This window comes from Lepidochelys kempii, chromosome 1 (genome assembly GCF_965140285.1).
Source record: "Lepidochelys kempii isolate rLepKem1 chromosome 1, rLepKem1.hap1, whole genome shotgun sequence".
NCBI lineage: Eukaryota > Metazoa > Chordata > Testudines > Cheloniidae > Lepidochelys > Lepidochelys kempii.
Window position 1 is genome coordinate 264,713,125 of NC_136380.1, and position 27,235 is coordinate 264,740,359.

Here is a 27,235-nt window from a genome sequence, read left to right on the forward strand (position 1 = left end):
GAGGACAGACACTCAGAAAATTCAAAGTATTTTTAAAACCTCCTCATTTTCGGGGTGATGTTAACATAATTTTCTCGTTAAGAGGAAACTAAGTGAACCAGGTTTCAGAGTAGCAGATGTGTTAGTCTGTATTCGCAAAGAAAAAAGGAGTACTAGTGGCACCTTAGAGACTAACCAATTTATTTGAGCATAAGCTTTTATGAGCTACAGCTCACTTCAGCGGATGCATCCGATGAAGTGAGCTGTAGCTCATAAAAGCTTATGCTCAAATAAATTGGTTAGTCTCTAAGGTGCCACAAGTCCTCCTTTTCTTCAAGTGAACCAGACTGACAATACCATGCCACTAGCAAACTATGCATCCATATCTTACCTCCTGTGCTTCAGTTTTATGGACAATTCTCTAAAATCATATTCCTCTGGGCCTTTCTCAGGTTGACTTTTACATTAAGGATGAAACATGGAGCTGTTTTTTCTCATCCCCTTTCTCTTCCAAGTTAACCCTACACCACCCTTTTTAAAAAAAAAAACAAAACACAAATTGAGATGAATCAAAACAGGAGACAAGGAGGAGATTGCTTATCTTAATAGCTTCCATGTATTCTTCGCATTTCATCGGAGTATGCTTTGTAGTAACCATCACATCTTTATCATGTCTCACATATTGGCATTTTTTTTAAATGACAAAGAAGTCCTTTAAAGGGTCATGCTAAAAGTGCTAACTGACTTCTCTCATTTTATCCTGGGGATTCATTAGGCTATATTGACTATTGTTTCTAATAACTACATGAGGGCATGTCCACAACATAGTGTACAGGGGAAAAACAAAGCAAAAACCACCATTATATTTCATAAATAACCAGTGTTGATTCTGGATAATTAACTTGAAGTGAGCTGTAGCTCACGAAAGCTCATGCTCAGATAAATTGGTTAGTCTCTAAGGTACCACAAGTATTCTTTTTCTTATTACTGTTATTACTTATTACTATGATGTGCCTTAATTTTATTTATCATGGTTTATTATCTTCAATAGCAAATCAGCTTCTTCCCTGTTGTTTAGGACCTGATTGTGGCTTAGTTTTCACCAGGTTACAACCAAGATTATCATCAACAATCTCTAGCTTGTGTTGTGGAATAGACAGAGTATACAGTTTACTCACTTTTATTGTTATGGATAATTCAGATGTATAATTCAGATCTTTTTGTGAACCTTTAATTGATTAGTTATAACTAGAGCTTATGAGCTCATTTTTGAACTGATGTAAGTCTCTCATTACCTTTTCAAAAAAAAACAAACAAACCCAAAACACTGAATCATGTTCTATTAGTGCTAAAAAACAAATAAAAAAACAAAACAAAACGATCCCTAGGTATAAAGTTTTCATGCAGTTCACAATGCAATACAAATATGAGTAATTCATAGAGCTAACATTAATTGTGTAAAAAGAAAAGAAGTACTTGTGGCACCTTAGAGACTAACCAATTTATTTGAGCATGAGCTTTCGTGAGCTACAGCTCACTTCATCAGATGCATGCCGTGGAAACTGCAGCAGACTTTATATATACACAGAGAATATGAAAAAATACCTCCTCCCACCCCATTGTCCAGCTGGTAATAGCTTATCTAAAGTGATCATCAGGTGGGCCATTTCCAGCACAAATCCAGGTGGAGGGTGAGAAAACCTGGATTTGTGGTGGAAATGACCCACCTGATGATCACTTTAGATAAGCTATTACCAGCTGGACAATGGGGTGGGAGGAGGTATTTTTTCATATTCTCTGTGTATATATAAAGTCTGCTGCAGTTTCCACGGCATGCATCTGATGAAGTGAGCTGTAGCTCAGGAAAGCTCATGCTCAAATAAATTGGTTAGTCTCTAAGGTGCCACAAGTACTCCTTTTCTTTTTGCGAATACAGACTAACAGGGCTGTTACTCTGAAACCTGTCATTAATTGTGTAGTTTACCAAAAGCACTTTTGCATTCTATTAAATGTAAGTGGGAAAAGAAATAATGGATTGAAAGCATTTTGATCTTTAATTAATGTCCTCTATATAACTTCAGGTTTTTACAGCAACAATTTATGACTAGCAAAATGTTGTCATAAATAATGGTGTAAAAAATCCTAATCTTTCTTGCTTTTGAGAATACATACAAAATATTACTCTAACAACTACTTTGCTTTTTTGCATTTAATAAACAAAGTATGCATTGGAATTTAATTAATTCAAATAATAAAATGTCTTTAAAACTTAAAAATAACTTTTTATGTTGTATTGGAATATCTATAAATGTACCCTATGACAGTTACATATATAGATTTACTGTGTTTAGGAGGTAAAATACTTGGTTAAGGCAACGAATTCTTCTCTCATATTCAAAATTCAGAGGAAGTCGGTCCCCCCTCTTCAAAATCAATTTGAACTGAAAAAAAAATTGAAATCATTACCTTTCTACCCTGATTTGGAGGAAACCCTTTAAAAACGGTTTCCCTTGTCGTTGTAATTTTATTTCCAAGGCTACAGTTTTAATTTATCAGTTCTTCTTTACCTCGTCATTAGTTTATCCAATGGGAAGCCCTACTGAATAAAAATACCCTGCTTCCCCTTCACCCAGTTGTAAAATCAAATGACTCGGTGGCAGTTATTGTGAAAAAGAAAACTTTTTTTTTTTTTTAACTCGGGAGTGTGGGGGGAACACCACCAACAAAAAAAAACCACAAACCGAAACCCTGAGCGGGCAGAAAAGTCCTTCCCGGTCGGGCTCCTTAATGCACCAATCACAGAATACCTCTGGTGTACGACCAACAGGAGCCAGCTGTGCTCTCTCCCCGTCCCCCGCCTTAAATGAGTTACAGAAAAATTCTGTTAGTACAGTATGTCGGAAACAGCGCTTCTTGCTGCTCCGGCTGTGTCCAATCTTTGAGCTAAAGCCTCCGCTGAAAAGCTGAAGAAGGCGGCAGGAGGCTTCAAAACCCGTAAGTCCTCGGGTCCCAGCTGATCACCAAGGCAGTGTCTGCTTCTAAGGAGCGCAAAGGGCTCTCTTTGGCTGCTCTTAGCTGGCGCGCCAGAGGGTACGATGTGGAGAAAAGCAACAGTGGCATCAAGTGTCTAGTGACCGGGGGCATCTTGGTTCAGACCAAAGCACCCGGGCCTCTCATTTCTTCAAAATCAGCAGGAAGTCGGGAGAGAACAAGGAAAGTATGCCGGTTAGGAGGAGTGGAGGGGACAAAAACAAAAAACAAACCTCACAACCAACCCCAAAACAAACAATGGCAGAGCCTATGAAACCAGCTGTGAAGCTGCCCAAGTCTGAGATCGCGAAAAGGAGCCAGAAAAAATGCCAAGAAAGCAGCCAAGAGCCCGGAAAGCGTTAAAAACGACGCAGGCCAAGAAGTCAAAGCGTTGAAGCCCAAGGCTGCCAATCGGAAGCTAAGGAAAGATGAAGGCAAAGAAGGCGGCGCCCAGGAAAAAGTGAAATGAAAGAAGGTTCTTGTCATTCAAAGAAACCCAACACCATCCATTCCTGCCCCAAAATTGCTGACGAGGTTCGTTTATTAATAAACTCACGGTACTTTTCATGGAAGGGAGAAATTCCCTTTTCGATCTTGCCCCTTAAAATCACAGAAAAGGGACCAATAAATCATACTTTGGTGGGCTCATTGGGAGTGAACATGAAGCAGCACCCAGGAAAAGGGGTTTATTTGTGTCATTCGCGCCCTAGAGCGGACGCCCTTGCTAGAAAGCAAATAAATGGGAACACTTTTACAAATCGATTGTAAAGCTTTCGTTTTCTTGGCGTTCGTTGTACTAAGAAAATTCAATACTAGGGCTGGAGTCGAGCGTCTATAAATTGTTAGGGGAGTGAGCGACTATAACCACGCTTCTTGTGAGAGGGAAGAGAGGAGTTGTGCGCGCCTGAGAAAATGTAGCTTCGGCCACCAGGTGGGGGGTAAGGAGAAATTTGGCGATCACCTATAGACAAGAGTCCCTTTTCTAGTCTACTGGTGAAAACAGGGTTAAGTTTGAAAGGCCTGCTCCGCTGTGCAAGGATTGGCTCGTAACAATCCGCACAGCTTGACTTTTAAGGGGAAAAAGGCATTATATGAACGCTGCTTTGCCACCCTGGTGAGGAAAGAATGTAGAGAAGATTGTACCTAACACCAGACGCCCAACCGAAGTGCTGCTGGTTAATATTTCACTAGAACAGTAAAAGCATAGCTATTTTCTATTAACGTATTGTTTACTACTATGAAAGTGAGTGATAACAGTTCGTTTTTGATTTTTGTGGGTGGCTCTGAAAAGAGCCTTTGGGTTGGTGTGTTTTTGGAGTAAAGATTCCGGTTTCTTGTTGTTCGGGTTTCACTTGCTCTTTGCCTTGTGACTCTCGGTTTTTTTGGGCAGCAGCACGGCCTGGATATTGGGCAGGACACCCCCTTGAGCTATCGTCACTTTCCCCAGGAGTTTGTTGAGCTCCTCGTCGTTTCGGATGGCGAGCTGCAGGTGACGGGGGATGATCCTGGTTTTCTTGTTATCCCGCGCCGCGTTGCCAGCCAGCTCCAGAATCTCAGCAGTCAGATACTCCAGCACCGCAGCCATATAGACCGGGGCGCCAGCGCCCACCCGCTCCGCATAATTGCCTTTGCGAAGCAAGCGATGCACACGGCCCACCGGGAACTGCAGCCCAGCCCGGGAGGAGCGAGACTTCGCCTTAGCCCGCACCTTACCTCCCTGTTTTCCTCGGCCTGACATGACTGGTGTTCGCGTCAAACAGCGCTCACGCTAAAAAAAGTAAAATAGAAATAAGAATGATCTTGCCACAGCCCACCCTACCCTTATATCCTTTCTATTTGAAGAGGTAAACGCTTTTGATAGGCTGAAGTGGCCTTAATCTCTAAACAGCCAATGGTGACACGGATCTAACTCTGGCCAATAGTGGGATTCGACGCACTGGTGGCGAAGTCTCTTGCGCGTCCACCCAATAGTAAACCGTCAAGGAGAGTCGTTATTTGCATAAGGAATACTGCAGTAGCGGAGACAGTTCGTGTGTATTCAGGCTGAATAGCGGTAGCTGTGTGAGTGAGGGAAGCACGCAGAATAGCAGTTGTTAAAAATGGCTGAACCATCAAAATCTGCTCCGGCTTCTAAGAAAGAATCTAAGAAAGCTGTAACTAAGGTCCAAAAAAAAAAAAAAAAAAAAAAAAAGGGGATAAGAAACCTAGGAAGAGCAGGAAAGAAAATTATTCCATCTATGACAGGTTTCAGAGTAGCAGCCCTGTTAGTCTATATTCGCAAAAGAAAAAGCAGTACTTGTAGACCTTAGAGACTAAGAAATTTATTAGAGCATAAGCTTTCGTGAGCTGCAGCTCACTTCATCGGATGCATTCAGTGGAAAATACAGTGAGGAGATTTATATACACAGAGAACATGAAACAATGGGTGTTATCATTCACACTATAAGGAGAGTGATCACTTAAGATGAGCTAATACCAGCAGGAGAGTGGGGGCAGGGGCAGGAAGAAAACCTTTTGTAGTGATAATCAAGGTGGACCATTTCTAGCAGTTGACAAGAACGTCTGGGGGGGCGGGGGAAACATGGGGAAATAGTTTTACTTTGTGTAGGTTTCAGAGTAACAGCCGTATTAGTCTGTATTTGCAAAAAGAAAAGGAGTACTTGTGGCACCTTAGAGACTAACCATTTTATTTGAGCATAAGCTTTTGTGAGCTACAGCTCCGATGCATCCGATGAAGTGAGCTGTAGCTCACGAAAGCTTATGCTCAAATAAATTGGTTAGTCTCTAAGGTGCCACAAGTACTCCTTTTCTTTTTACTTTGTGTAATGACCCATCCACTCCCAGTCTCTATTCAAGTCTAAGTTAATTTTATCCAGTTTGCAAATTAATTCCAATTCAGCAGTCTCTCGTTGGAGTCTGTTTTTGAAGTCTTTTTGTTGTAATATTGCGATCTTTAGATCTTATTGATCTGGTAATCGAGTGACCAGAGAGATTGAAGTGTTCTCCGACTGGTTTATGAATGTTATAATTCTTGACATCTGATTTGTGTCCATTTATTCTTTTACGTAGAGACTGTCCAGTTTGACCAATGTACATGGCAGAGGGGCATTGCTGGCACATGATGGCATATATCACATTGGTAGACGTGCAGGTGAACGAGCCTCTGATAGTGTGGCTGATGTGATTAGGCCCTGTAATGGTGTCCCCTGAATAGATATGTGGACACAGTTGTCAACCGGCTTTGTTGCAAGGATAGGTTCCTGGGTTAGTGGTTCTGTTGTGTGGTATGTGGTTGCTGGATTCTTACAACTACAATACCCACCTGCTGAAGTGAAGAAACAGATTGACAGAGCCAGAAGAGTACCCAGAAGTCACCTACCTCAGGACAGGCCCAACAAAGAAAATAACAGAACGCCACTAGGCATCAGCTTTAGCCCCCAACTAAAACCTCTCCAACGCATCATCAAGGATCTAAAACCTGTCTTGCAAAATTTCCAGCCTGCAAGACGTCTGCTGCTGCCTCCAAGGGAACTAGCCAGACAAACTGTGATCAAGGACACCAATCTTTCTCCACTTGGAGGATTTCTTACTGCAGAAAGTGTTCCAAACTACCCACCATGCAGAAAAAGAACTATAATACTGGACTTTAAATCACTTATTTGCATATATTGTAAGTAATAAATCAAGTAACAAATGATTGGAGCCAAATTAAGCTTTTGTGTGTTCTCCTGAGCCCTTACATCAGGGGTGGACAAACTTTTTGGCATGAGGGCCACATCGGCGTTCCGGAAGTGTATGGAATGCTGGGTAGGGAAGGCTGTGCCTCCCCAAAAAGCCTGGCCCCTGCCCCCTATCTGCCCCCTCCCACTTCTTGCCCCCGACTGCCCCCCTGAGAACACCCCTGTGCTCCTTGTCCCCTGAATGCCCCCCTCTTTGGAGGCCCACCCCTAACCACCCCCACGGGACCCCACCCCCATCCAACCCCTCTGTTCCCCTTTCCCCGACCGTCCCCCCAAAACCACCCCCCCATCCAACCGCCCCCTGTCCCCTGACCGCCCCAGGAATCCCGTGCCCCTTATCCAACCGCCCCACTCCCCGCCCCCTTACCATGCCTCTCAGAGCTGCAGGAGTGGCAGCCGCACTGCCTGGCTGGAGCCAGCCATGTCACTGCACTGCCCGGCACGAGCTTGCAGCCCCGCAGCCCAGGGCGCTAGCGGCAGGCAAGCTGAGGCTACAGGGGTGGGGGGACAGCATGGGAGGGGCTGGGAGCTCAAGGGCCAGGTAGGACCAAACAGGATAAAAACCAAAATATATCAGTTTCAGAGTAACAGCCGTGTTAGTCTGTATTCTCAAAAAGAAAAGGAGTACTTGTGGCACTTTAGAGACTAACCAATTTATTTGAGCATAAGCTTTCGTGAGCTACAGCTCACTTCATCGGATGCATACTGTGGAAACTGCAGAAGACATTATATACACAGAGACCATGAAACAATACCTCCTCCCACCCCACTCTCCTGCTGGTAATAGCTTATCTAAAGTGATCACTCTCCTTACAATGTGTATGATAGTCAAGTTGGGCTGGTCTCCCTTTCTCCCTCCTCCTTTCCCACAATAAATGTTTCAGGCCTTCTACAGACAACAGACTCCTCTACTGCACAAATTTGATTTATTCCATGAGCATAGTCCATCCTGGGACTGAAAGAGACAGTTTTTCTGTTTAAAAAATAGTATGTGGTTATAATATGAAAAACCACAGATTTTGTGGGTTCATATGATTGACTACCCTTAAGCCTGCTGTTGTATATTAGTCTTTTCCTGCATTGTGTTAATATGGCTCTAATCTTGCTTTACAGGTGAAGGAATGTAAGAACTAGTTATAAATTCTGTGGAACAGGCAAAATTACTGATAATACTTTTTAATGATTTGCAAGTGTGATGCTCAACTTTAAGCAGAAAGTCCCTGAAATCCCACATTTGAAAAAGTTATATGTGGACATTAAAGTCATGTTGTTCCTCATGCTGTTCCTACTCAAATAAAAATAATGTATATTAATGAATAGTTTAGGATGATCCACATATACTGAATTATAATATTAAAATACAAAGAAAATTGCTGAATGGTAGAAAATAAGGGTTACATTTTGTTAGTTTAAGGCTGAGTAATGTTGATGTTATGCTAATGATTTATAATAATATAGACTGTGAAATGAAAATCAAATGATAAAAATCGGGATAAATGTATAAATGGGTCTGAGTATTGTTACATAACATTGGTTGGAGGAAAGCTAATGAATATGTCATATGGAAAGATATAAAAAACTGAATGAACAAGTGCCCATATCAGAGAATACCCAATTAAATACCCATCATGAAAAGGAGAAGAGCTTCCTGCTATCCAGGAACTCATTAACTTTGGCCCATAATTGTTCCATATTATCTGTTTATTACTGTGACACCATATGGAATATGGGGGACACTTAAGGATATTATGAATATCAATATTGTAAAATTGTAATGAGTTATGCCAGATAGGCCATGTAAGGTATCTACAAAAATGTTATAATTTGCCAGATATGATCATCTCATTTATGTGTTTTTATCACCTTTGTATAATGAGTTATAGATATGTATGTATGTGTCTATTTCAAACTTGTGGTATGCTTCTGGGTGACACCCCCCAGTAAGTTTGGCATCAGCACTGCCTAGCCTGCTTGATGGCCCACTAAGGACCATCAGCTATACAATTGACCCATTGAGAAAAGGCAGATACACCTTATGACTCAGCAAGGCTTTCAAGCCATGTGCTGGGCAGCTTGTGCTTGAAACAAAGGAAGCACAGGCTTCATGGCAAAAGACTATTAAAGGCAGCTGCATGGTCTTCATTCCTGCTTCTTACCTCTGAAGTAACTTTTTTCTGCAAAGGAAGCACTGAACAAAGGACTGAATGACCCTTTCAAGCTGTGGATGTGTTCCAGAGGGACTTTCAAGCTCTACGATACAACCGCATTTTCTCCAAACCCTCAGAGACAAACACCTACAAGATCTCTATCAAACATTCTTACAACTACAATATCCACCTGCTGAAGTGAAGAAACAAATTGACAGAGCCAGAAGAGTACCCAGAAGTCACCTACTACAGGACAGACCCAACAAAGAAAATAACAGAATGCCACTAGCCATCACCTTCAGCCCCCAACTAAAACCTCTCCAACGCATCAAGGATTTACAACCTATCCTGAAGGATGACCCATCACTCTCACAAATCTTGGGAGACAGGCCAGTCCTTGCCTTCAGACAGCCCCCCAACCTGAAGCAAGTACTCACCAGCAACCACACACCACACAACAGAACCACTAACCCAGGAACCTATCCTTGCAACAAAGCCCGTTGCCAACTGTGTCCACATATCTATTCAGGGGACATCATCATAGGGTCTAATCACATCAGCCACACTATCAGAGGCTCGTTCACCTGCACGTCTACCAATGTGATATATGCCATCATGTGCCAGCAATGCCCCTCTGCCATGTACATTGGTCAAACTGGACAGTTTCTACGTAAAAGAATAAATGGACACAAATCAGATGTCAAGAATTATAACATTCATAAACCAGTCGGAGAACACTTCAATCTCTCTGGTCACTCGATTACAGACCTAAAGGTTGCAATATTACAACAAAAAGACTTCAGAAACAGACTCCAGCAAGAAACTGCTGAATTGGAATTAATTTGCAAGCTGGATACATTTAACTTAGGCTTGAATAGAGATTGGGAGTGGATGGGTCATTACACAAAGTAAAACAATTTCCCCATGTTTATTCCCGCCCCCCAGTGTTCCTCAGACGTTCCTGTTAGCTGCTGGAAATGGTCCACCTTGATTATCACTACAAAAGTCCTCCCACCCCCCTCCTGCTGGTAATAGCTCATCTGAAGTGATCACTCTCCTTACAGTGTGTATGATAACACCCATTTTTTCATGTTCTGTGTGTATATAAATCTCCTCACTGTATTTTCCACTGAATGCATCCGATGAAGTGAGCTGTAGCTCACGAAAGCTTATGCTCAAATAAATTTCTTAGTTTCTAAGGTGCCACTAGTGCTCCTTTTTTTTTTTTGCGAATACAGACTAACATGGCTGCTACTCTGAAACCTATTAATCTTTGGGGCATTGAATGATTTTCTATAGGCTAAAAAGATGTGATTGTCTGATCAGCCAATGGTAATGCAGATCTAACTCTGATCAATAGTGAGACAAGACGTGACAGGGTGACTTGTCAAGTCCAATAGGAAAAGAGGAAAGAGAGGTTTCTTTTTTGCATGAGGTTATATAAATGAGGGGCAGCAGCAAATTTCACACATACTGCTTTTTGTAAGAACGTTTAAGGTAGAGCTTTAAGGGAGTTATTACATTTAATAGTCTGAAAATGCCTGAACCTGCAAAATCTGCTCCAGCTCCAAAGAAGGGGTCTAAGAAAGCCGTGACTAAGACTCAGAAGAAAGGAGACAAGAAGCGTAGAAAGACAAGGAAGGAGAGTTATTCCATCTATGTATATAAAGTGCTGAAGCAAGTTCATCCAGATACTGGAATCTCTTCTAAGGCTATGGGTATAATGAACTCTTTTGTAAATGACATCTTTGAGCGTATCGCTGGGGAAGCGTCCCGCCTGGCACATTACAACAAGCGCTCGACTATAACTTCCCGGGAGATCCAGACCGCCGTGCGCTTGTTGCTGCCCGGCGAGCTGGCCAAACATGCTGTGTCTGAAGGAACTAAGGCTGTTACCAAATACACCAGCTCCAAGTAAACATCTGGATAACTAAATCTATAACCCAAAGGCTCTTTTAAGAGCCAACCACCTTTTCATTCAAAGAGCATAGCATCACTGACAAGTATCATTTGTGCTTTTCAAATTGCATCATGTCATTAGTGAAGAGAAAATATCAGGCAGGCATTAAGTTTTACATAACTATTTCTAAGTAATTTATCAGCAAACTTTCTTCTCAAACCTTATGCAGAAAAGGAGCCTGGATTCTCTTTACTAATTATAGTAAACAAGCATTTGTATTTGCTACAGTCTAGGTGAAAGGATTCTTGTCTCTTCTTTAAAAGTGATTAAAGCCCCCCCATTACTGCAGTAGCATTATTATTCAAAGGTATTTAGACCACATCTTAGCAATACATTAGATTCATTATGTCTAAAATTGATTTTTAATTTTCTGAGATCTCACTGGGTTTTCAAACTAATCATTTTTGTCACTCTCCCCTAATCTCTCATTCCTCCCTTCCATCTCCCCATCCCTGAAAACTTTTTAGCCCTTGAATTAAACCAATTGTCAATTTCTTACATCAAGACATTAAAAAACAAAGTTTTCCTTTTATTTTCAAGCGCTTTCTCCCTACTTAGCCGTAAACTCCTTAAACCTTCATTTGGCCAGTGTATAGATTTATAGAATTACAGGTAGGTTAGCTATTCTGAAGAAGTTTGTTGAAACCGAATTTTAAACAAAACACACATAGGAACAAGGATCAGATCTGATTAAAGAGTCATAGCAACACAGTTATTATTCTATTACTTTATACTATAGAATTATATACTATAGGTAGTAATCCTCTAGGATTTCACTTTGATCCATTCTCACCTGTTTAGCTGGAGGGGTACAGAAAGTTTGATTATGGTATATTATCTAAAATGGTCAGTTCCACTACCTTTTTATTTTCATGGCTGAGAAGCTAGTAGTCATTTTGTAGTCTTGAAAAAGCTACAGTACAAACTAAAGAGGAAAATGAAGTTTCAGTTAATTAGCAGGAGTTGGAAGCTGGCCCTTTAAATATCCTGGATGAGCTTTAACCTCCAAACCCATAAAGAGTTGGGCTCGATATTTCAGGACATTAACCAAGCTCGTGGCTGTCAAAGTCTTTCTTTTCCTGGTCTAAGTGTAAATGACATCATCGAGGATCATCCTCATAGATGAGACCAGAGATACATTTCACCCCGACAGCAAACGCGGTAATAGAAGGTCGGTAGTACCTAAATATTATCTCGAGGCATTTTTCTGTGATACTTAAGTCCACTTTTACTATGATCATTTTCTCCTTTACCATATTCAAACATTTTATTAGACATCTTCAGTAATAATAAAATGACTATGGGCTGCTGGCTTGAATAGCGCGCCTACGATATATTCGACCTGCTTGAAAACTGAGTTGAGATTTTTTGGGGGGAGAGGAACGGGTGAAAGTTTATTTAATGATACTCCTACTCCTTAAAGCCAGATATTGAACATACATAGCCTGTTTTTTGGGGGGCTGATTCTTTGGAGACAAGTTATTTCGTTATTATAAAACTAAATAATAACTTGATTTCAGTATGTAGATATTGCGCCTGGTTATTATAAAACTTCTCTTTTCACAATCACAACTGAGGTTATAAAGCAGGACATAAGCAGAATAAACATATCCTTTATAAGGTGCCGGTGGCCCTCCGTCTGAAAGGAAGAAAAATATAAGGCATTTATATCGTTTAAAAGCAGCAAATTAAAACACAGAAAAGAACCAGAACAAAGAGATTTGTATACGTTCGACGAATCACGTGATTTAAATGTTCTCCCCTCTCTCTGGGAGTGGTGCTGCTCGTGCTAAGTTTTCTTCTTTTGAAGAAAGGAAGTGGCAATAACGTTCAGAGATACAGATTCGATCACTTTGAAAACGATATAGTCACATCCCCGAGCCACACACACAAAAACCCCGGGGTGGCAGATGTGTGATAGCGAGCTAGGAAACTGGTCACTAGGTCAATGATCAGTTGAAAGTGAGTTTGAAAAGCAAGAAACAGAGGGGGAATTCACTCTGAACAAGGCGGGCTTTTCAAATTTTCATATTGTCCAATGACATTTGGCTTCTTCGAAACGGCCAATCAGAAAAGAGAATTTAGTTATAAATACCGCCCGAGACGTACAGCTCTTATTCAGTTCAATCTATTCTTTCTGGCTCAACGTCTTTTTCATAGGGACTAGGTGTGTTAATATGGCCAGGACCAAGCAGACCGCCCGTAAATCTACCGGTGGCAAAGCCCCCCGTAAGCAGCTGGCGACTAAAGCTGCCCGGAAGAGCGCGCCTGCAACTGGGGGAGTGAAGAAGCCTCATCGCTATCGACCCGGCACCGTGGCCCTGCGAGAGATCCGCCGCTACCAGAAATCTACCGAACTGCTCATCCGCAAGCTGCCCTTCCAGCGCCTGGTGCGTGAAATCGCCCAGGACTTCAAGACCGACTTGCGCTTCCAGAGCTCGGCCGTTATGGCCCTGCAGGAGGCCAGCGAAGCCTACTTGGTGGGGCTCTTTGAGGACACCAACCTGTGTGCTATTCACGCCAAGAGAGTCACCATCATGCCCAAAGACATCCAGTTAGCCCGGCGTATCCGTGGTGAGAGGGCTTAAAGGCTGTCCATCATCTTCTAATGATGAAAACTACTCTAAACGACCCAAAGGCTCTTTTAAGAGCCACTACATTCACACTGAAAGGAGCTTTAACATGTTCATACGGTCCGTTTCTGCTGAGTGCGGAACCTGTCAACGCTTTTCTCCAGTGAAAATTGCGGACTAAATATAAACATTTTATTAAAAGCAGGAGGTAGTTTACTAATCCTCTAACGTTCATTCTCCAGCTATCTATCTTTTATGATTTATCTTAAATTTGTAATTCATTACCATCAACACGCCTAAACACAAGTAATTTACTATTTAAGCTAGCCATTTATTGTTTTGCTCATTTTAAAAATTGCATAATTCCATTGCAAATTTAAATGTACAAGTCTGCAGATAAAACTAAAAGGTTACGTCACTGCCCCCAAAAGCAGTGCTATTATAAATTGAAGTTGATCAGCACTGCTTCTTGCTATTAATTGTCCCCAATGTAAGATCGTGTTTATTGTATTTTTATTTTTTAAGGAAATAATGCATTACTGCAAATGGGCGTCCGCGCTTCTATTTTGAATTACATTTGTGGAAGTTCAAAATGAAGTCAAGTTTGAAGCTTTATAAAAGAAGTATTTCACAGCAAGTAAGTCCGCATCCTCCAAAAAGTCTTGTGTTCAAGCTATAAAAGCATAAAGTTCCTCTCCGTGTAACTGTAGTAGCTTTTGGAAGAGCCTTGGAATCGTTTTAGAGTTTCTCTGTTTCTCAAATTGCCCAGAAGATGGTTGGACTTTTCTCAGCCCCTTCAGCCCGGATACGCCGGTACACGGAAGGAGGCAAATGTCATTGGGCAATTTGAAAAATTGAAAAGCCCGCTCTGTGCGTAGAGAAATATGCCCCATCCCTCCCTTGTTGATTCGTCAAAGTGAAGCTCATGGGCCTGGTACATAAACCCTGCGCTTCCCTGAGTGGCCCCTTTCGTAGTTTCCTCTGATTTTTTTTTTAAACAAACACTTTCACTCTACAGCATGCACTCTCCAGTATTTCTTTGTCGTTTCTTCTGCTATACATATTGTTGGTCGGGAATTTTGACTTTCAGACTAACCAAATCTGTGATCATGAACATTATTCAGCTTCCTCCTCTTAGGTACAAACAATCATCATGAGCCCCAATGTCCGGCGAATAGGAGGGTAATAAGCTGCAGGATTCGAATGCATAGAAGAATCCCTTCGTTCTCATTTAATTTTGTGCTTTAATTTGCATATTTTAAGATAGTGATATCCTATAGTTCTTCCTCTCGGACTGTGTGGCACGCACACCTTCTGGTATATCTGTTTACTCTCTTCTGGCACTCCTTAAAACCTAAAATCTGACAGAGGGGAGGACTTCATAGTAATTAGTTGTGATGGGGGGAGAGGTAGCTCACTTTGATGGACAGCCAGCCAGCCAGTTAGCTGTAAAATCCCTCTTGGTAGCTGTTCTTTACTTGCTTATCACAAGTTGCAATATTTAATTACTAAAATAACAAAAAATAGGGATTTTATTTCCATTGTGAATTTCTCCTTTCTCAAAAGAACCACACTGTATTTAATATGTAGCTTTAAGGAGCTGGAGAATCATTAAATAAAGTCTCTTCTTCTACCCCCTGGCTTTCCCAGTATCCCATGTCAGTTTTCAATCAGAAGGATCAGTGTATAAAAGAGCCATTCAAGCCAGCAGTTAATATCCTTTTATTAATAAATGTTATTATTTATTATTGAAGACATCTTAGAAAATGTTTGGATGTGGTAAAGGAGGAAAGGTACTTAGGAAACATGACTCTCGACATCACAGAAAAAGGCTCTAAAAGATAATCCAGGAATCAGTAAACCGGCCACCCACCGCCTCATCTGATGAGCCATGAAATGTACAGCTTGTCTCCTCTATGAGGAGAGCTGCTGAGTGTAGAAAATGTATCCAGAGAAGTTTCAGAGTAGCAGCCGTGTTAGTCTGTATTTGCAGAAAGAAAAGGAGTACTTGTGGCACCTTAGAGACTAACAAATTTATTTGAGCATAATCTTCACTGAATGCGTCCGATGAAGTGAGCTGTAGGTCAGGAAAGCTTATGCTCAAATAAATTTGTTAGTCTCTAAGGTGCTACAAGTACTCCTTTTCTTTTTATCCAGAGAAGGTGATTCTCCCAAACCAGTAAAAAGAAAGACCTTAACAGCTATGGATGTGGTTTATACCCTGAAAGGTCAGGGCTACACTCTTTACAGTTTCGGAGGTTAAAGTTCATTCAGGATTATCCATATCTATATATCTACAAATACAAAAGTTCTTTTAAGGGAGAACTCCAACTCCAGCCAATGAGTTGAAACTTCAGTGGACACATTCAGTTACGATGTAGCTTTTATAACACTATAAAAGACTTATGAGCTTCTCTTCTCAGCCACTAAAGTAAAAGGGTAAAAGAAATTGACCAACATAGATACTTAAAGGTAACAAAACTTCTTTTCACAATGGCAGATAAATAGGTTAGCATCCTGAAGATTTAGTAATTTAAAGGGTTTTATAATATAAACTAATAGAATAATTGTGTCAATGTGATTCCATAATCAGATCTAATCCTGGTTCCTGTGCATATTTTGTTTTAAATTCCACCTTACTGAAAGTTCCTCAGAACAGATACCCCTTCTCTAATTTCACAAACATGTTCACAAATTAAATAAATTTATGGATAAGTTGAAAAAGCTGCTTTGAAAATGGAGAAGAAGATAGGGAAATTACTTGATGTAAGAAAGGAGTTGGTTTTATTCAGCGGCACTCTCTAAGGACTCTTTTCAGGGACAGAGGAAGGATGGGGAGAAACAAGAGATTTGGATGATAGTTTCTAAGATTTTTAGTTAGTAAGCGGTTTAAATTTGCTTTCTATAAGTGTGATTCTGATATGCTGAATGAATTTTAGGTGAATACCAGTTTAATCATACCTTCATTTCAGCAGTTTGGGGATATTAATCATTTTATATGATAGATAAGAAACCTATATCTTCTAGAATACTATGACACTTCAAGTGCTTATTTACTAGTAGCAAAGAGAAATCAGCCTCACTTTCTCTCTAGGTATGGTGTGGGAATAGAGAAGTTTACAGACAGCTTGCTTGAGATTAGAGTTTTGTAAAGCTTCCTTGCTGTGTATTATTAATTATGATAATTAATTATTTACTTTCAAGCCACTGGATGCAGTTTGAAAAATACAATCGATAGTAATAAGTGATGTTCTCCTCATTGAATGAGAAGGTGGATGGCGGCTTGTCTACATTACCAGCCAGAGAAATGGGCAGCAATCGATCCAGCAGGGGTCAATTTATCGTACCTATACTGCTGTGTCTACACTAAACACGATAAATTGACCACCAATCACTCTCGTGTTGACTCTGGTACTCTACCTTAATGATAAGCACAAGGGGAATTGATGGGAGAGAGTCTCCCGCTGACACAATTCAGTGAAGACACGGTGGTAAGTAGATCTAAGTACGTCAACTTCAGCTATGTTATTCACGTAGCTGAAGTTGCATAACTTAGATCGATCCTCCCTCCTCCCCCCCCGTAGTGTAGACCAGCCCTTAAAAAGCCTTTGGGTTACAGATTCAGATAGCCTACTGAGAAACTATTTACTTAGAACTGGTGTACTTGATGTCCACAGATCAACAGTATCAGGCTCAGTCGACCTAAGGTATGCAACTCCAGCTATGTGAATAACATAGCTGGAGTCTACATAGCTTAGGTCAACCTTTTGTGGTCTACACCCCGCTGGACCGACAGGAGAAACTCTCCTGTCAACGTACCTTACGCTTATGCTATGTAACTCCAGCTACGTGAATAACGTAGCTGGAGTTGACATACCTTAGGTCAAGTTACAGTTGGGTCTACACCACGGGGGTGGGGGTGGGGGGGGTGGGGAGGGTGTCAATGGGAGAAACTCTCCTGTCGAATTACCTTACTCTTCTTGACAGGGGTAGAGTACAGGGGTCTACTGGAGAGCAATCTGCTGTTGATTCAGTGGTGTTCACTAGACTACCCTAAATCAACCCCTGGTGGCTGGATCTCCACACACTGATCTTCAGGTAAGTGGAGACAAGTATGCCCTCAGAAACAGCATGTTTGGCCAGCTTGCCTCACAGCAGGAGACTCTTACAGCAGTCTGGATCTTCCTGGAAGCGATTACAGCTCTTGTTGTAATGTGCCAGACGAGACGCTTCTCCAGCAACACGCTCAAAGATGTCATTTACAAAAGAAAAAGGAGGACTTGTGGCCCCTTAGAGACTAACCAATTTATTTGAGCATGAGCTTTCATGAGCTACAGCTCAGCTCTGTAAGTTAGTCTCTAAGGTTAGTCTCTAAGGTGCCACAAGTCCTCCTTTTCTTTTTGCGAATACAGACTAACACGGCTGCTACTCTGAAACCTGTCATTTACAAAAGGGTTCATTATACCCATAGCATTGGAGGAGATGCTAGTGTGCGGATGAACCTCTTTGAGTGCTGTATACACCTAAATAGAGTAACTTTATTTCGTCATCTTTCTGCGCTTATTGCCCTTCTTCTAAGGGTATGTCTTCACTAATCCCCAGATAGGAAGGCAGCGATCGATCCAGCGGGGATCGATTTATCACCTCTGGTGGACTCATGTACTCCAGCACCGCGAGAGGTGCAAACAGTGGACAGAAGGAGCAGCAGCAGTCGACTCACCAGGGTGACAACACCACAGTAAGTTGATCTAAGTAGGTTGACTTCAGCTACTTATTCACACAGCTGAAGTTGCATAACTTAGATCAATCCCCCCCCAGTGTAGACCAGGGCTTAGTTATAGGAGCAGGCCTACACTACGGGGTTCAGTGGACCTAAGTGAAATAACATAGCTGGAGTTGACGTTTCTTAGATTGACTTATTGTGGTGTCTACATCAGGTTAGGTTGGCGGGAGAAACTCTCCTATCGATTTACCTTATGCTTTTCCTTCCAGTAGAGTTTGGGACTCGATGGGAGAGCGATCTGCAGTCAATTTAGTAGGTCTGGTAAGCTTTCTTAGAACTTTTCTTAGGAGCAGGAGCAGATTTCAATGGCCCAGGCACGTTGATAGCACCTATTGGGCTGTCCCTAGCCATTTTGGTGCCCTGTGGGGGTCCCTAGGCCTCCACGGGGGGGCTGGCCCCTTCCTCCAGGAAATGGAGCGACTCGGTCCCAGCCTGCTCCACTCCCCTGGCTCCCAGCCACGCTGTCCGCGAGGGCGGTTCCCCCCTCCCAGCAAGCCTGGGAGCCAGGGGAGTGGAGTAGGCTGGGGCCGGGTCGCTCCACTTCCCGCAGGAAGTGGCCAGCTCCCCTTCTGCGGAGTCCTGGGGTGGGGTCCCATACAGGCCTGGGGCTAGCTCCCGTCCGCTGAGGCCTGGCTCCCAGGCTTGAAAGCAGGGGGGAACCGCCCCCGAGCACTCGCCGGCTGCAAGCCAGGGGAGCGGAGCAGGCTGGGGCCGGGTCGCTCCACTGACCACGGGGTGAGTGCAGGGTCGGGCCTGGCTGCAATCTTCAGGGGAGTGGGGGCGGGGCCGGAGCAGAGCAGGGGCGGGGGCTTGGGGAAGAGCCTGAGCAGGGGCTGGAGCAGTACGCAGCTGTACGTTTCTGTCTCCAGTCAGCTCAACAACATGCACACGAACTCTGGCGGGTGCCTGTTTATGGGCATCTTGTGGAAATGACTATTCTCTTTCCTAGTTTCCTATTGCATGGGAGACACCTAATTCTCCATGAACATCACATGGAACTTTATGATTGGTCAGAATTAGATTCGCGTCACTATTGGCTATTCAAACAATAGCTTCCTTTTGGCCTATCACAAAGCATTTAGCTCCACACACAGAAAGGCTGTAAGGGCGGGCTGGGAATTAAATAGCCTGAGCTTTATATATATATATTACTGGAGAAAGTATAGTACCGTAGTTGATTTCTAGAAAGTGCTGATCATGTCCGGCAGAGGAAAGCAGGGAGGTAAGGTGCGGGCTAAGGCGAAGTCTCGCTCCTCCCGGGCTGGGCTGCAGTTCCCGGTGGGCCGTGTGCACCGGCTGCTCCGCAAAGGTAATTATGCGGAGCGGGTGGGCGCTGGCGCCCCGGTCTATATGGCTGCGGTGCTGGAGTATCTGACCGCTGAGATTCTGGAGCTGGCTGGCAACGCTGCTCGGGACAACAAGAAAACCAGGATCATCCCCCGTCACCTGCAGCTCGCCATCCGTAACGATGAAGAGCTCAATAAGTTGCTGGGGAAAGTCACGATCGCTCAAGGGGGTGTCCTGCCCAATATCCAGGCCGTGCTGCTGCCTAAGAAAACTGAGAGTCACAAGGCGAAGAGTAAGTAAAAACGACCAAGAAGAAACGGAAAGCGTTGCTCCAAAAACCATCGCAAAGGCTCTTTTCAGAGCCACCGACAAAATAAAAAAGAGCTCTGTTATCTTTCGCTTTCTCTCACTTTAGGAAAGAACCGATTAACATAAAATAAGTTTATTTTCTTTTTGAAATAATTAATACTTGTAGCATTGGGCGAAGATTAGGATATTAACGGAGCTGTATTAGACTAATAACGAAAATGGTAAAGGAGTGTCTGTAATTGTCTCTCGAAGGGAATTTACAGTGGTAGTTGTCACTAGCCAATCCTTTCACAACGCGGGTTTTTTCAAATTGAGAGCACAACGCCATACAGAGGCTATTGGACTCCAAGACTAGTCTGTTTTAGATTGCTTGGCAAGTTAAAAAGTGTTCATAATACAGATTTCTATCGTAGGTTGAACAATTAAGGTAAGAAAGGAACAAAACACTTTCTGGGAGCGTTTCACATTCATTCACAGTGGTACACGTCAATAAGTATTTTATTCCTCCTTCCCCAGATTAAGTAAGGAGAAGGAAATGTTTGCCTTTTATGGAAAGCACCAGGATGTTAGATTAACCTGGTGTTTCAGCTCCTTTTGGCAACGGTCGGATGGGTGGCTCTTAAAATAGTCGTTGGGTTTATTTGCGTGGGAAAAGCCCTATCAGTAATTTCACTGCTTTGGTCCCGCCGCTTAGCTTTCCTGCTTTAGGTTTCCTTGGCGTAGGCTTGGCAGTCGGGCTCGTAGCTGCCTCGTTTAGCTTGGCGGCTTTTTGGAGGGGACTCCTGGCTGCTTTCTTAACAGCTGCAGCTTCTGTATTCTTGGCCCCCAAACTCACTTCCAGGGCTACAGTTTTTGGCAATTGGTTTCTAAGGCTTTGCCACTTGGCTTTTTCTTCTGCGCCTTTTCTTTGGTTTCCTTCCTCGGCTGGTTAAGTTTAAAAGAGCCAGTGGCGCTAGAGCCTTTGATCTGGACCAAGATATCCTGGGTCACCAGGCTCCTGAGTCTCAGCTTGATGCGGTTGTTGCTTTTCACCACATCGTACCCTCTAACTGCCTGAGCCTTTTGAAGGGGTTTCGCTGCCTCCTGTTGCTTTCTAGAGCAGTTTCCTACATACTAAGGTGGAGCGAGAAGAAGGGAGGGAAAGGACAGCTGGTGCCCGTTTGTCATACAGCTAGAGCTGCTCTGTGATTGGTTCGCTGCGAGCTAGAAAGGACTTTTCTCCTAGCTCAGTATCTTTTTTTGAGTTAAAAACTTGTACTTTTGTACAATATCTGCCACAGAATCATCTCCTCATACAGCTGAGTGAAGGCGAAACAGGGTATTTTTATTCAGTGCAGCTTCCTGTTGGAGACACTTAAAGATGAACCAGAGACAGAAGAAACGTGTGTTTTTTCCAAGGAAATGAAATCCGTAAGGTTAGAAATAAAATTTCAACTACAATGGAATCTTCTTTAAAGGGTTTTCTCCAAATCTGTGTAGCAAGGCAGGGATTCAAATTAATCTGTACAGTGCAAATTGAGGTAGAAAAGAAACAACAACACAGGCCTGATTCCTCAGCTTTGAATATGGGTGAAGAATTAATAATAGAAAACTTCTGCTAGTATGTCAGAACTACTGCTGCTTCTGCTGTCTCTGCTCCTGGAGCAAAAGCTTCCTCTAAAAAGCTGAAGATGTAGAAGGCCCCAACCAGCATCAGATCCCCGTTGTTCTAGATACTGTTCCAATATAGAATAGGAGATTGTCTCTGCCCCAGAACCTACACTCTAAAAAGACAGGACTGAAAAATAGTTATCAACAAACAACAAAAACTTTTTGGAGGATTAGGGCTGGAGCAATGATGAAAAATGCCTGTGCATTAAAGTATGGTTGCTCTGAGGCGCCCCATGATAATGCTGCTTAAGTACCCCTGTGAGCCAACGCATCGGGGTTGGGGAATCCCTCAAATATTGACTGCTTGGTGCAGAGACTGTTTCCCTATCTTTATCATAGAGAGATACTTCAATTTGGCCCCACTAGGTCACTCACCTTCAAGTTTTCCACTTCTCCCCCCACAACTTACACAAAGCAATCAACCTGCATGCATCCATCTCCACTACCCTCTTGTATTGGAGAAGGGAGGAAGGGTTTTCAATTAAACATAGTACTTTTTTTTTTTAATTAAATCACTTTCTTTTATGAATGTTTTGGGAGGGGTGGTCTAGTGGTGATGGTTGGGGGAAATATGTTTTCTAGCTTTTCAGATCCCTTTATTTCAGGATGCAAATCAGCAAAAAGACAAAAGAATAGCAGAATTTAAGAGAACGCAGAATTTTAATCTTATGCTTGCAATTCAGGCCTGATCTACACTACAAATTTAGTTCATCACAAATCACCTTGAATCAACCTATTTGTGCATGTGTCTACACTCAAATTTATCTCTGGGCAACATAACACTCCACTATGGCAACACAGTAAACCACTTCCCCTAAGAGCCTGGAGCCTGGCTGACATGTTGAAGTTGACCAGTTCCCAAGTGTAGACATTGCATGACATGTGTTGACCCTAACAATCCTCCAGCAGCTGTCTCACAATGCCCAGTTCCTTGAGATGGCTCTGGTCACTATTTTTAACTCCACTGCCCAGGGATCAGAAATGGGAGATCCCCACCCCCAACCACACAAACCCACCTGCCACGTATTTTTGAAATGCCTTTTCCTTATTGCACACCTTGACCACGACATCTAACAGCTCTCCCTTGTTGAGTGCAACTGCCCAACCAGCGATGCCTGCTCCACTTACTAGATGTGCTTCTGCCTGGTATAGATGGGAAGCATTTGATTTTCTGGGCCTGTGGGGAGAAGAGGCTATGCAAGCACAGCTATGGGTCAGCCCTAGAAAAATGGATATCTCTGAACATGAGGATACAGGCTAAAGGACATGACAAGGTTCAGCAGCAGTGCTGTATGAAAGCAAAGGAATTCTGCCATGTATACCACAAGGCCAGGGAGTGTAACAATCGATCTGGTGTTGAGCTGTTGTCCTGCTGCTTTTACAATGAGCTGTATGACAGGTTTCAGAGTAACAGCCGTGTTAGTCTGTATTCGCAAAAAGAAAAGGAGGACTTGTGGCACCTTAGAGACTAACCAATTTATTAGAGCATAAGCTTTCGTGAGCTACAGCTCACTTCCTCAGATGCATATCGTGGAAACTGCAGCAGGCTTTATATATACACAGAGAATATGAAACAATACCTATTCCCACCTCACTGTCCTGCTGGTAATAGCTTATCTAAAGTGATTTCCAGCACAAATCCAGGTTTTCTCACCCTCCACCCCCCCACACAAATTCACTCTCCTGCTGGTGCTATCACCAGCAGGAGAGTGAATTTGTGTGGGGGGGTGGAGGGTGAGAAAACCTGGATTTGTGCTGGAAATCACTTTAGATAAGCTATTACCAGCAGGACAGTGAGGTGGGAATAGGTATTGTTTCATATTCTCTGTGTATATATAAAGCCTGCTGCAGTTTCCACGATATGCATCTGAGGAAGTGAGCTGTAGCTCACGAAAGCTTATGCTCTAATAAATTGGTTAGTCTCTAAGGTGCCACAAGTCCTCCTTTTCTTAATGAGCTGTATGTCATACTTACTGTGAACAGCAAAGAAGAGGGGAGAGATGTGGCAGGGGGCTCCAGCCATGCCACATCCCAGGACCTGTTCACAACTCTGCCATAATCTACCCAGTCCCAACAGTCTAGCACAGATGTACCCGATGAAGGGGAAGAGACCTCAGGTTAGAGGTCTATGCATTTTCCCTTACTATGCTTAATTTAAAAGATGGCAACCGGCTCAACCCCAAGTTAATAAGACAAATGTATGAACTTTTCATTGTTTTGCTTGTATGAGAAGAGGTAGCAGGATAAGAAACAGAAGTAGAGTTGGCATCTGCTTTTCATTCCCCTTATTGAGCTAGGCAGGAGGTGGGTAGGTATGTGGCACATTTTGTCTATGTACACAGGGATGTCTCTTTATCCATCTGAGAGATGTCAATTAAACTTTCATGGAGATGCTCTGCAGTCCTTTCCTGACAGTTTCTAGGAATGGCTGCCTTCTATTTCTTCCTCTGCAGTAGGACATTTCCCCATGCCACCTTGCAATGACTTTGGCTGGCACCACCGCAGTAAGCAGGCACAAGTAGCAGCTGCATTCTCTGTGGGTTTGCCTACACTTATAACACACTGCAGCAGCGCAGCTGCATTGGTGCAGTTGGGCCACTATAACACTTCGGTCAAGAAGCTACTTATGCTGACAGGAAGGTCTACTTCCATTGGCATAGGTACTCCACCTCTCCAGAGGCAGTAGTTAGGTTGTTGGGCTACACCAGGGGTTAGGTCTGTTTAACTGCGTCACTCAGGGGTGTGAATTTTGCCAGGGGTCTCCTCTCCTGTTTGCACTTTGCCAAGATCTGACTGCTGTGACTGGCTAGCCTCATCCTTTGTAGAGAAGAGCTCCTAGCTGCATGCATCTCTGACCTCCGAGTCGTCCTCTGCCTCTGGGTTCCCCTCCCCCTCCACATCCTCGTCCAAGATTTCCTCCTTCTGGCTCGGTCCATTCTTGACTGGCATGCGAGCCACCTAAGTATCCACAGTGGCCTTCGCAGTGGAGGTGGGTCACCACCGAGTATTGCGTCCAGCTCTTTGTAGAACCAGCAGCTCGTGGGCACAGCACTGGAGTGGCAGTTTGCCTCCCGCGCCTTGTGGTAGGCGTTCCGCGGCTCCTTCACTTTGACCCTGCACTCCAGTGTGTCCCAGTCATAGCCCCCTTCTGTCATTCATCGTGAAAACTGCCATAGGTATCATAATTCCTATGGCTGGAGCGCAGCTGGTACTGGACAACCTACTTTCCCCAAATGCTGATGAGGTCCAGTACCTTGGCACTGCTCCAAGCGGGGGATCACCTGGTACATGGAGTGATGTGTTGGGACCACTGCATGCATCACTGAGCAAACAAGAGGGGGACTTTCAAAATTCCCAAGGAATGTATGGGGTGGGGCTCACAGTGGGTCACCTGAGGGCAGGGCAGTAGAGTTCAAACCAATGACCAGAGAGGTGAGAACAGGCATTGTGGGACATCTCTCAGAGGCCAATCGCAGAGCTGTAATCGACCAGGGTGTCTACACTGGTACCGCGGTGCTGTAGCCCCGGAACAGAAATCTATACGCCTCTCGTTGCCGTGTTTTTTTCACAGAGCTGCAACTGCGCAGTTTCTGCGAACTACGTGGCTTGGCAGTGTGTACATCTCGGAAGTTACAGTGCAGAAAGCTGCATTACTGTGCAGAAACTTGCCAGTGTAGATAAGGCCTGAATCTCTCTATGAGGATTTGTAGCAGTGTGGTAGCATATGTGATTGCACTATAGGGTGGGATTAAGTGTAGGTGATGTTTTAAAGGGAGTCCTTAGGACAAGGGTCAAGAGATGGTAACATCTTGCAGCTCTGGTTTGCACAGAGTAGGTGAAGTGGTTAAGAATAGGCTGTTTGTGGACAGCTGGTGAGACAAAGGAACACAGTAAATTAAGTTATCACATGGTTCATTAATTTATCACCTCATTCTCCTGACCACATATTGTGATTTATATAATAAAGAAAAAACTTCAGAATAAGTGGGGCTCCCTCAGTCTCTCCTGTGAAAGGTGTTCTACTGTGCAGAAATAATGAAAAAGTGATTAAGATAGGGGACTAGACCCAGGGTTTCTACCTCTAAGGAGGGTTCCCTAACCACTGGACTACAGAGTCATGCTCTTGCTCTCCCTGGATCAATGATCATACACTGTGAAGAAATACTTAAATAGTCTCTGGGTAAGCAAGACAGAGAGCAAAAGACTGAATGACTCTGCACTCCAGTGGTTAGAGCCCCCAGCTCTAATCTCTCTTTTGTTTATCCACAGGGGAGCAACTTCCGTAGGAGAGACTGAAGGAGTTCCACATTAGTGCATCCTATAGCTAAGTGGTTAGTGAACCCTCTTGAGAGGTGGGAGACCCTTCTTCAAATCCTTTCTGACAGAGAGGGAGAGTTGAATCTAGGTCTCCCACATCCCGGGTGAGGGTGCTAACCACTGGGCTAAAATCCATAGCCTGGGCAGTGTCTGATCCTCTGGCCGTTTCACATGGAGCAAGGTTGGCATCTAACTCTTGGCCTCAAGAAACACATTAGGTGCCTAAGCGATATGACTCCAAGCTGGTTCCCCTTTGTGGATCACTAGCAGAGCTAGGTACCTTCTTACAGCCTGGATTTAGATGCCTAACTTTAAGAGATGGGAAGGGCTTAACTCCTCCATCTTGCTGGTATCTTAAGTGGTTTACCTCCAAGTGTGCTGGCTTTTATGCATTTCATTTTTAGGGGCCTCTCTCTCCCCATTCAGTTTATAGGGAACCTAGGAACCTAAGTTGTCTTTCTGGATCATAGTGTCGTTCCTGTGATTGTCTAGGTGCCTATAAGTCAGGTGATGTGACACTCAGCCTTGCAATAGCTAGATCCTTTTGTGGATCCTACCCCCTAGTACTCTCTATTCCCCACTTGGAACAGTCTTTAAGGAGGAAGGAAAGAGTGAAGCCTCCTCTCTCCCTCTGGCTGAGTATCTGCCCCACAGCTCCTAGTAAGGTGAACAATTATTTCTCTTCTGTCATTCAGGGTATCAATATGTTAAAATCTATTGGGAGGATGAGCAGGAGTATTGTTATTCTGCAAGGTGTTAATAAATGCCATTAATAGATGACAGCATCTACATGTGTCCCCCATTTCCCCTCTTTCAGTATTTCATTCCCCCAAAGTTAATTGGATTCCGTCCACTGGTGACTTCAACATTCCTTGAAATTCTGGAATTAATTGGATATTATGACATTCTGAAGTTATCATTGGAAAGGTCCCATGATGGATGGGAAAAAAATATTAGTGAAAGGCAATTGAGCTGAATATAAGTCCTCACAAGCTTGGCCAAATACTTTTTTGAATTTTAAATTCAATTATCCAGTCACAACACTGGGAATGGACTCTGCGTAATACTATTCATGCTAGTATAGTAACAGTATTATTATTATTCCACACTTTAAAAATCACACTGTTACTTTTTACAACACATTCTTATCTCTTCCTGGTGACATAAAAAGAAGTAAATAAAAAAGTCCTTGCAGGCAGAGCTAAATATGATCAGCTAGCACATGTCTCAATAAGGCCCAGCCAAAATAGCTGCCTGCATCTACAGAAACGTATCAGAATGGAAAAGTAGAGAAGCAGAGAAAAAACATGAACTTGAGGGAGATGCAAATGCTATCAAAGGAGGTGATCTTAAGTTTGCAGTGGAAATTGGAGATGAGGTCAGAGATGCAGTTGATATTGGTAAAACGTGAAAGGTCGAGCACACAAAACTGAATTTCAGGAGCTTGTAGGAGGAGGTTG

At 43.2% G+C, this 27,235-nt stretch overlaps 5 protein-coding genes and 1 pseudogene across 6 annotated transcripts in view; 5 read left to right on the forward strand and 1 right to left on the reverse strand.

Moving 5' to 3' along the window:
- The window catches only part of LOC140904947 (histone H2B 8), a 43,260-nt gene that overhangs the window by 13,650 nt on the left and 2,375 nt on the right, over positions 1-27,235 (forward strand). Inside the window, exon 2 of one of the 2 annotated variants that reach the window (XM_073327333.1) lies at positions 13,955-15,427. The exons of the other annotated variant lie outside the window; for it this stretch is intronic. The gene's annotated coding sequence lies outside the window, so the exon portion shown is untranslated. Of the gene's footprint in view, positions 1-13,954; positions 15,428-27,235 lie in introns of those variants that run through there. 2 annotated transcript variants of the gene reach the window in all.
- Positions 2,216-5,456, forward strand: LOC140904939 (histone H1.10-like; annotated as a pseudogene).
- On the reverse strand, positions 4,283-4,833 carry LOC140904940 (histone H2A.J). Its single transcript, XM_073327328.2, has one exon. The coding sequence runs from the start codon at positions 4,745-4,747 to the stop codon at positions 4,358-4,360; it is 390 nt and encodes a 129-aa protein (XP_073183429.1). The 5' UTR covers positions 4,748-4,833; the 3' UTR covers positions 4,283-4,357.
- Positions 10,129-10,814, forward strand: LOC140904948 (histone H2B 8). The gene has a single exon (XM_073327336.1). It carries the CDS (start codon positions 10,434-10,436, stop codon positions 10,812-10,814), a length of 381 nt encoding a protein of 126 aa, XP_073183437.1. The 5' UTR covers positions 10,129-10,433.
- LOC140904945 (histone H3) lies at positions 12,940-13,920 on the forward strand. The gene has a single exon (XM_073327332.2). The coding sequence runs from the start codon at positions 13,034-13,036 to the stop codon at positions 13,442-13,444; it is 411 nt and encodes a 136-aa protein (XP_073183433.1). The 5' UTR covers positions 12,940-13,033; the 3' UTR covers positions 13,445-13,920.
- On the forward strand, positions 19,020-20,419 carry LOC140906511 (histone H2A.J). The gene has a single exon (XM_073330583.2). The coding sequence runs from the start codon at positions 19,410-19,412 to the stop codon at positions 19,797-19,799; it is 390 nt and encodes a 129-aa protein (XP_073186684.1). The 5' UTR covers positions 19,020-19,409; the 3' UTR covers positions 19,800-20,419.

Excerpts from the sequence above, each read along its gene's own strand:
- LOC140904945 (XM_073327332.2), top strand. The coding sequence starts at position 13,034 with ATGGCCAGGACCAAGCAGACCGCCCGTAAATCTACCGGTGGCAAAGCC.
- LOC140904948 (XM_073327336.1), top strand. The coding sequence starts at position 10,434 with ATGCCTGAACCTGCAAAATCTGCTCCAGCTCCAAAGAAGGGGTCTAAG.
- LOC140904940 (XM_073327328.2), bottom strand. The coding sequence starts at position 4,747 with ATGTCAGGCCGAGGAAAACAGGGAGGTAAGGTGCGGGCTAAGGCGAAG.
- LOC140906511 (XM_073330583.2), top strand. The coding sequence starts at position 19,410 with ATGTCCGGCAGAGGAAAGCAGGGAGGTAAGGTGCGGGCTAAGGCGAAG.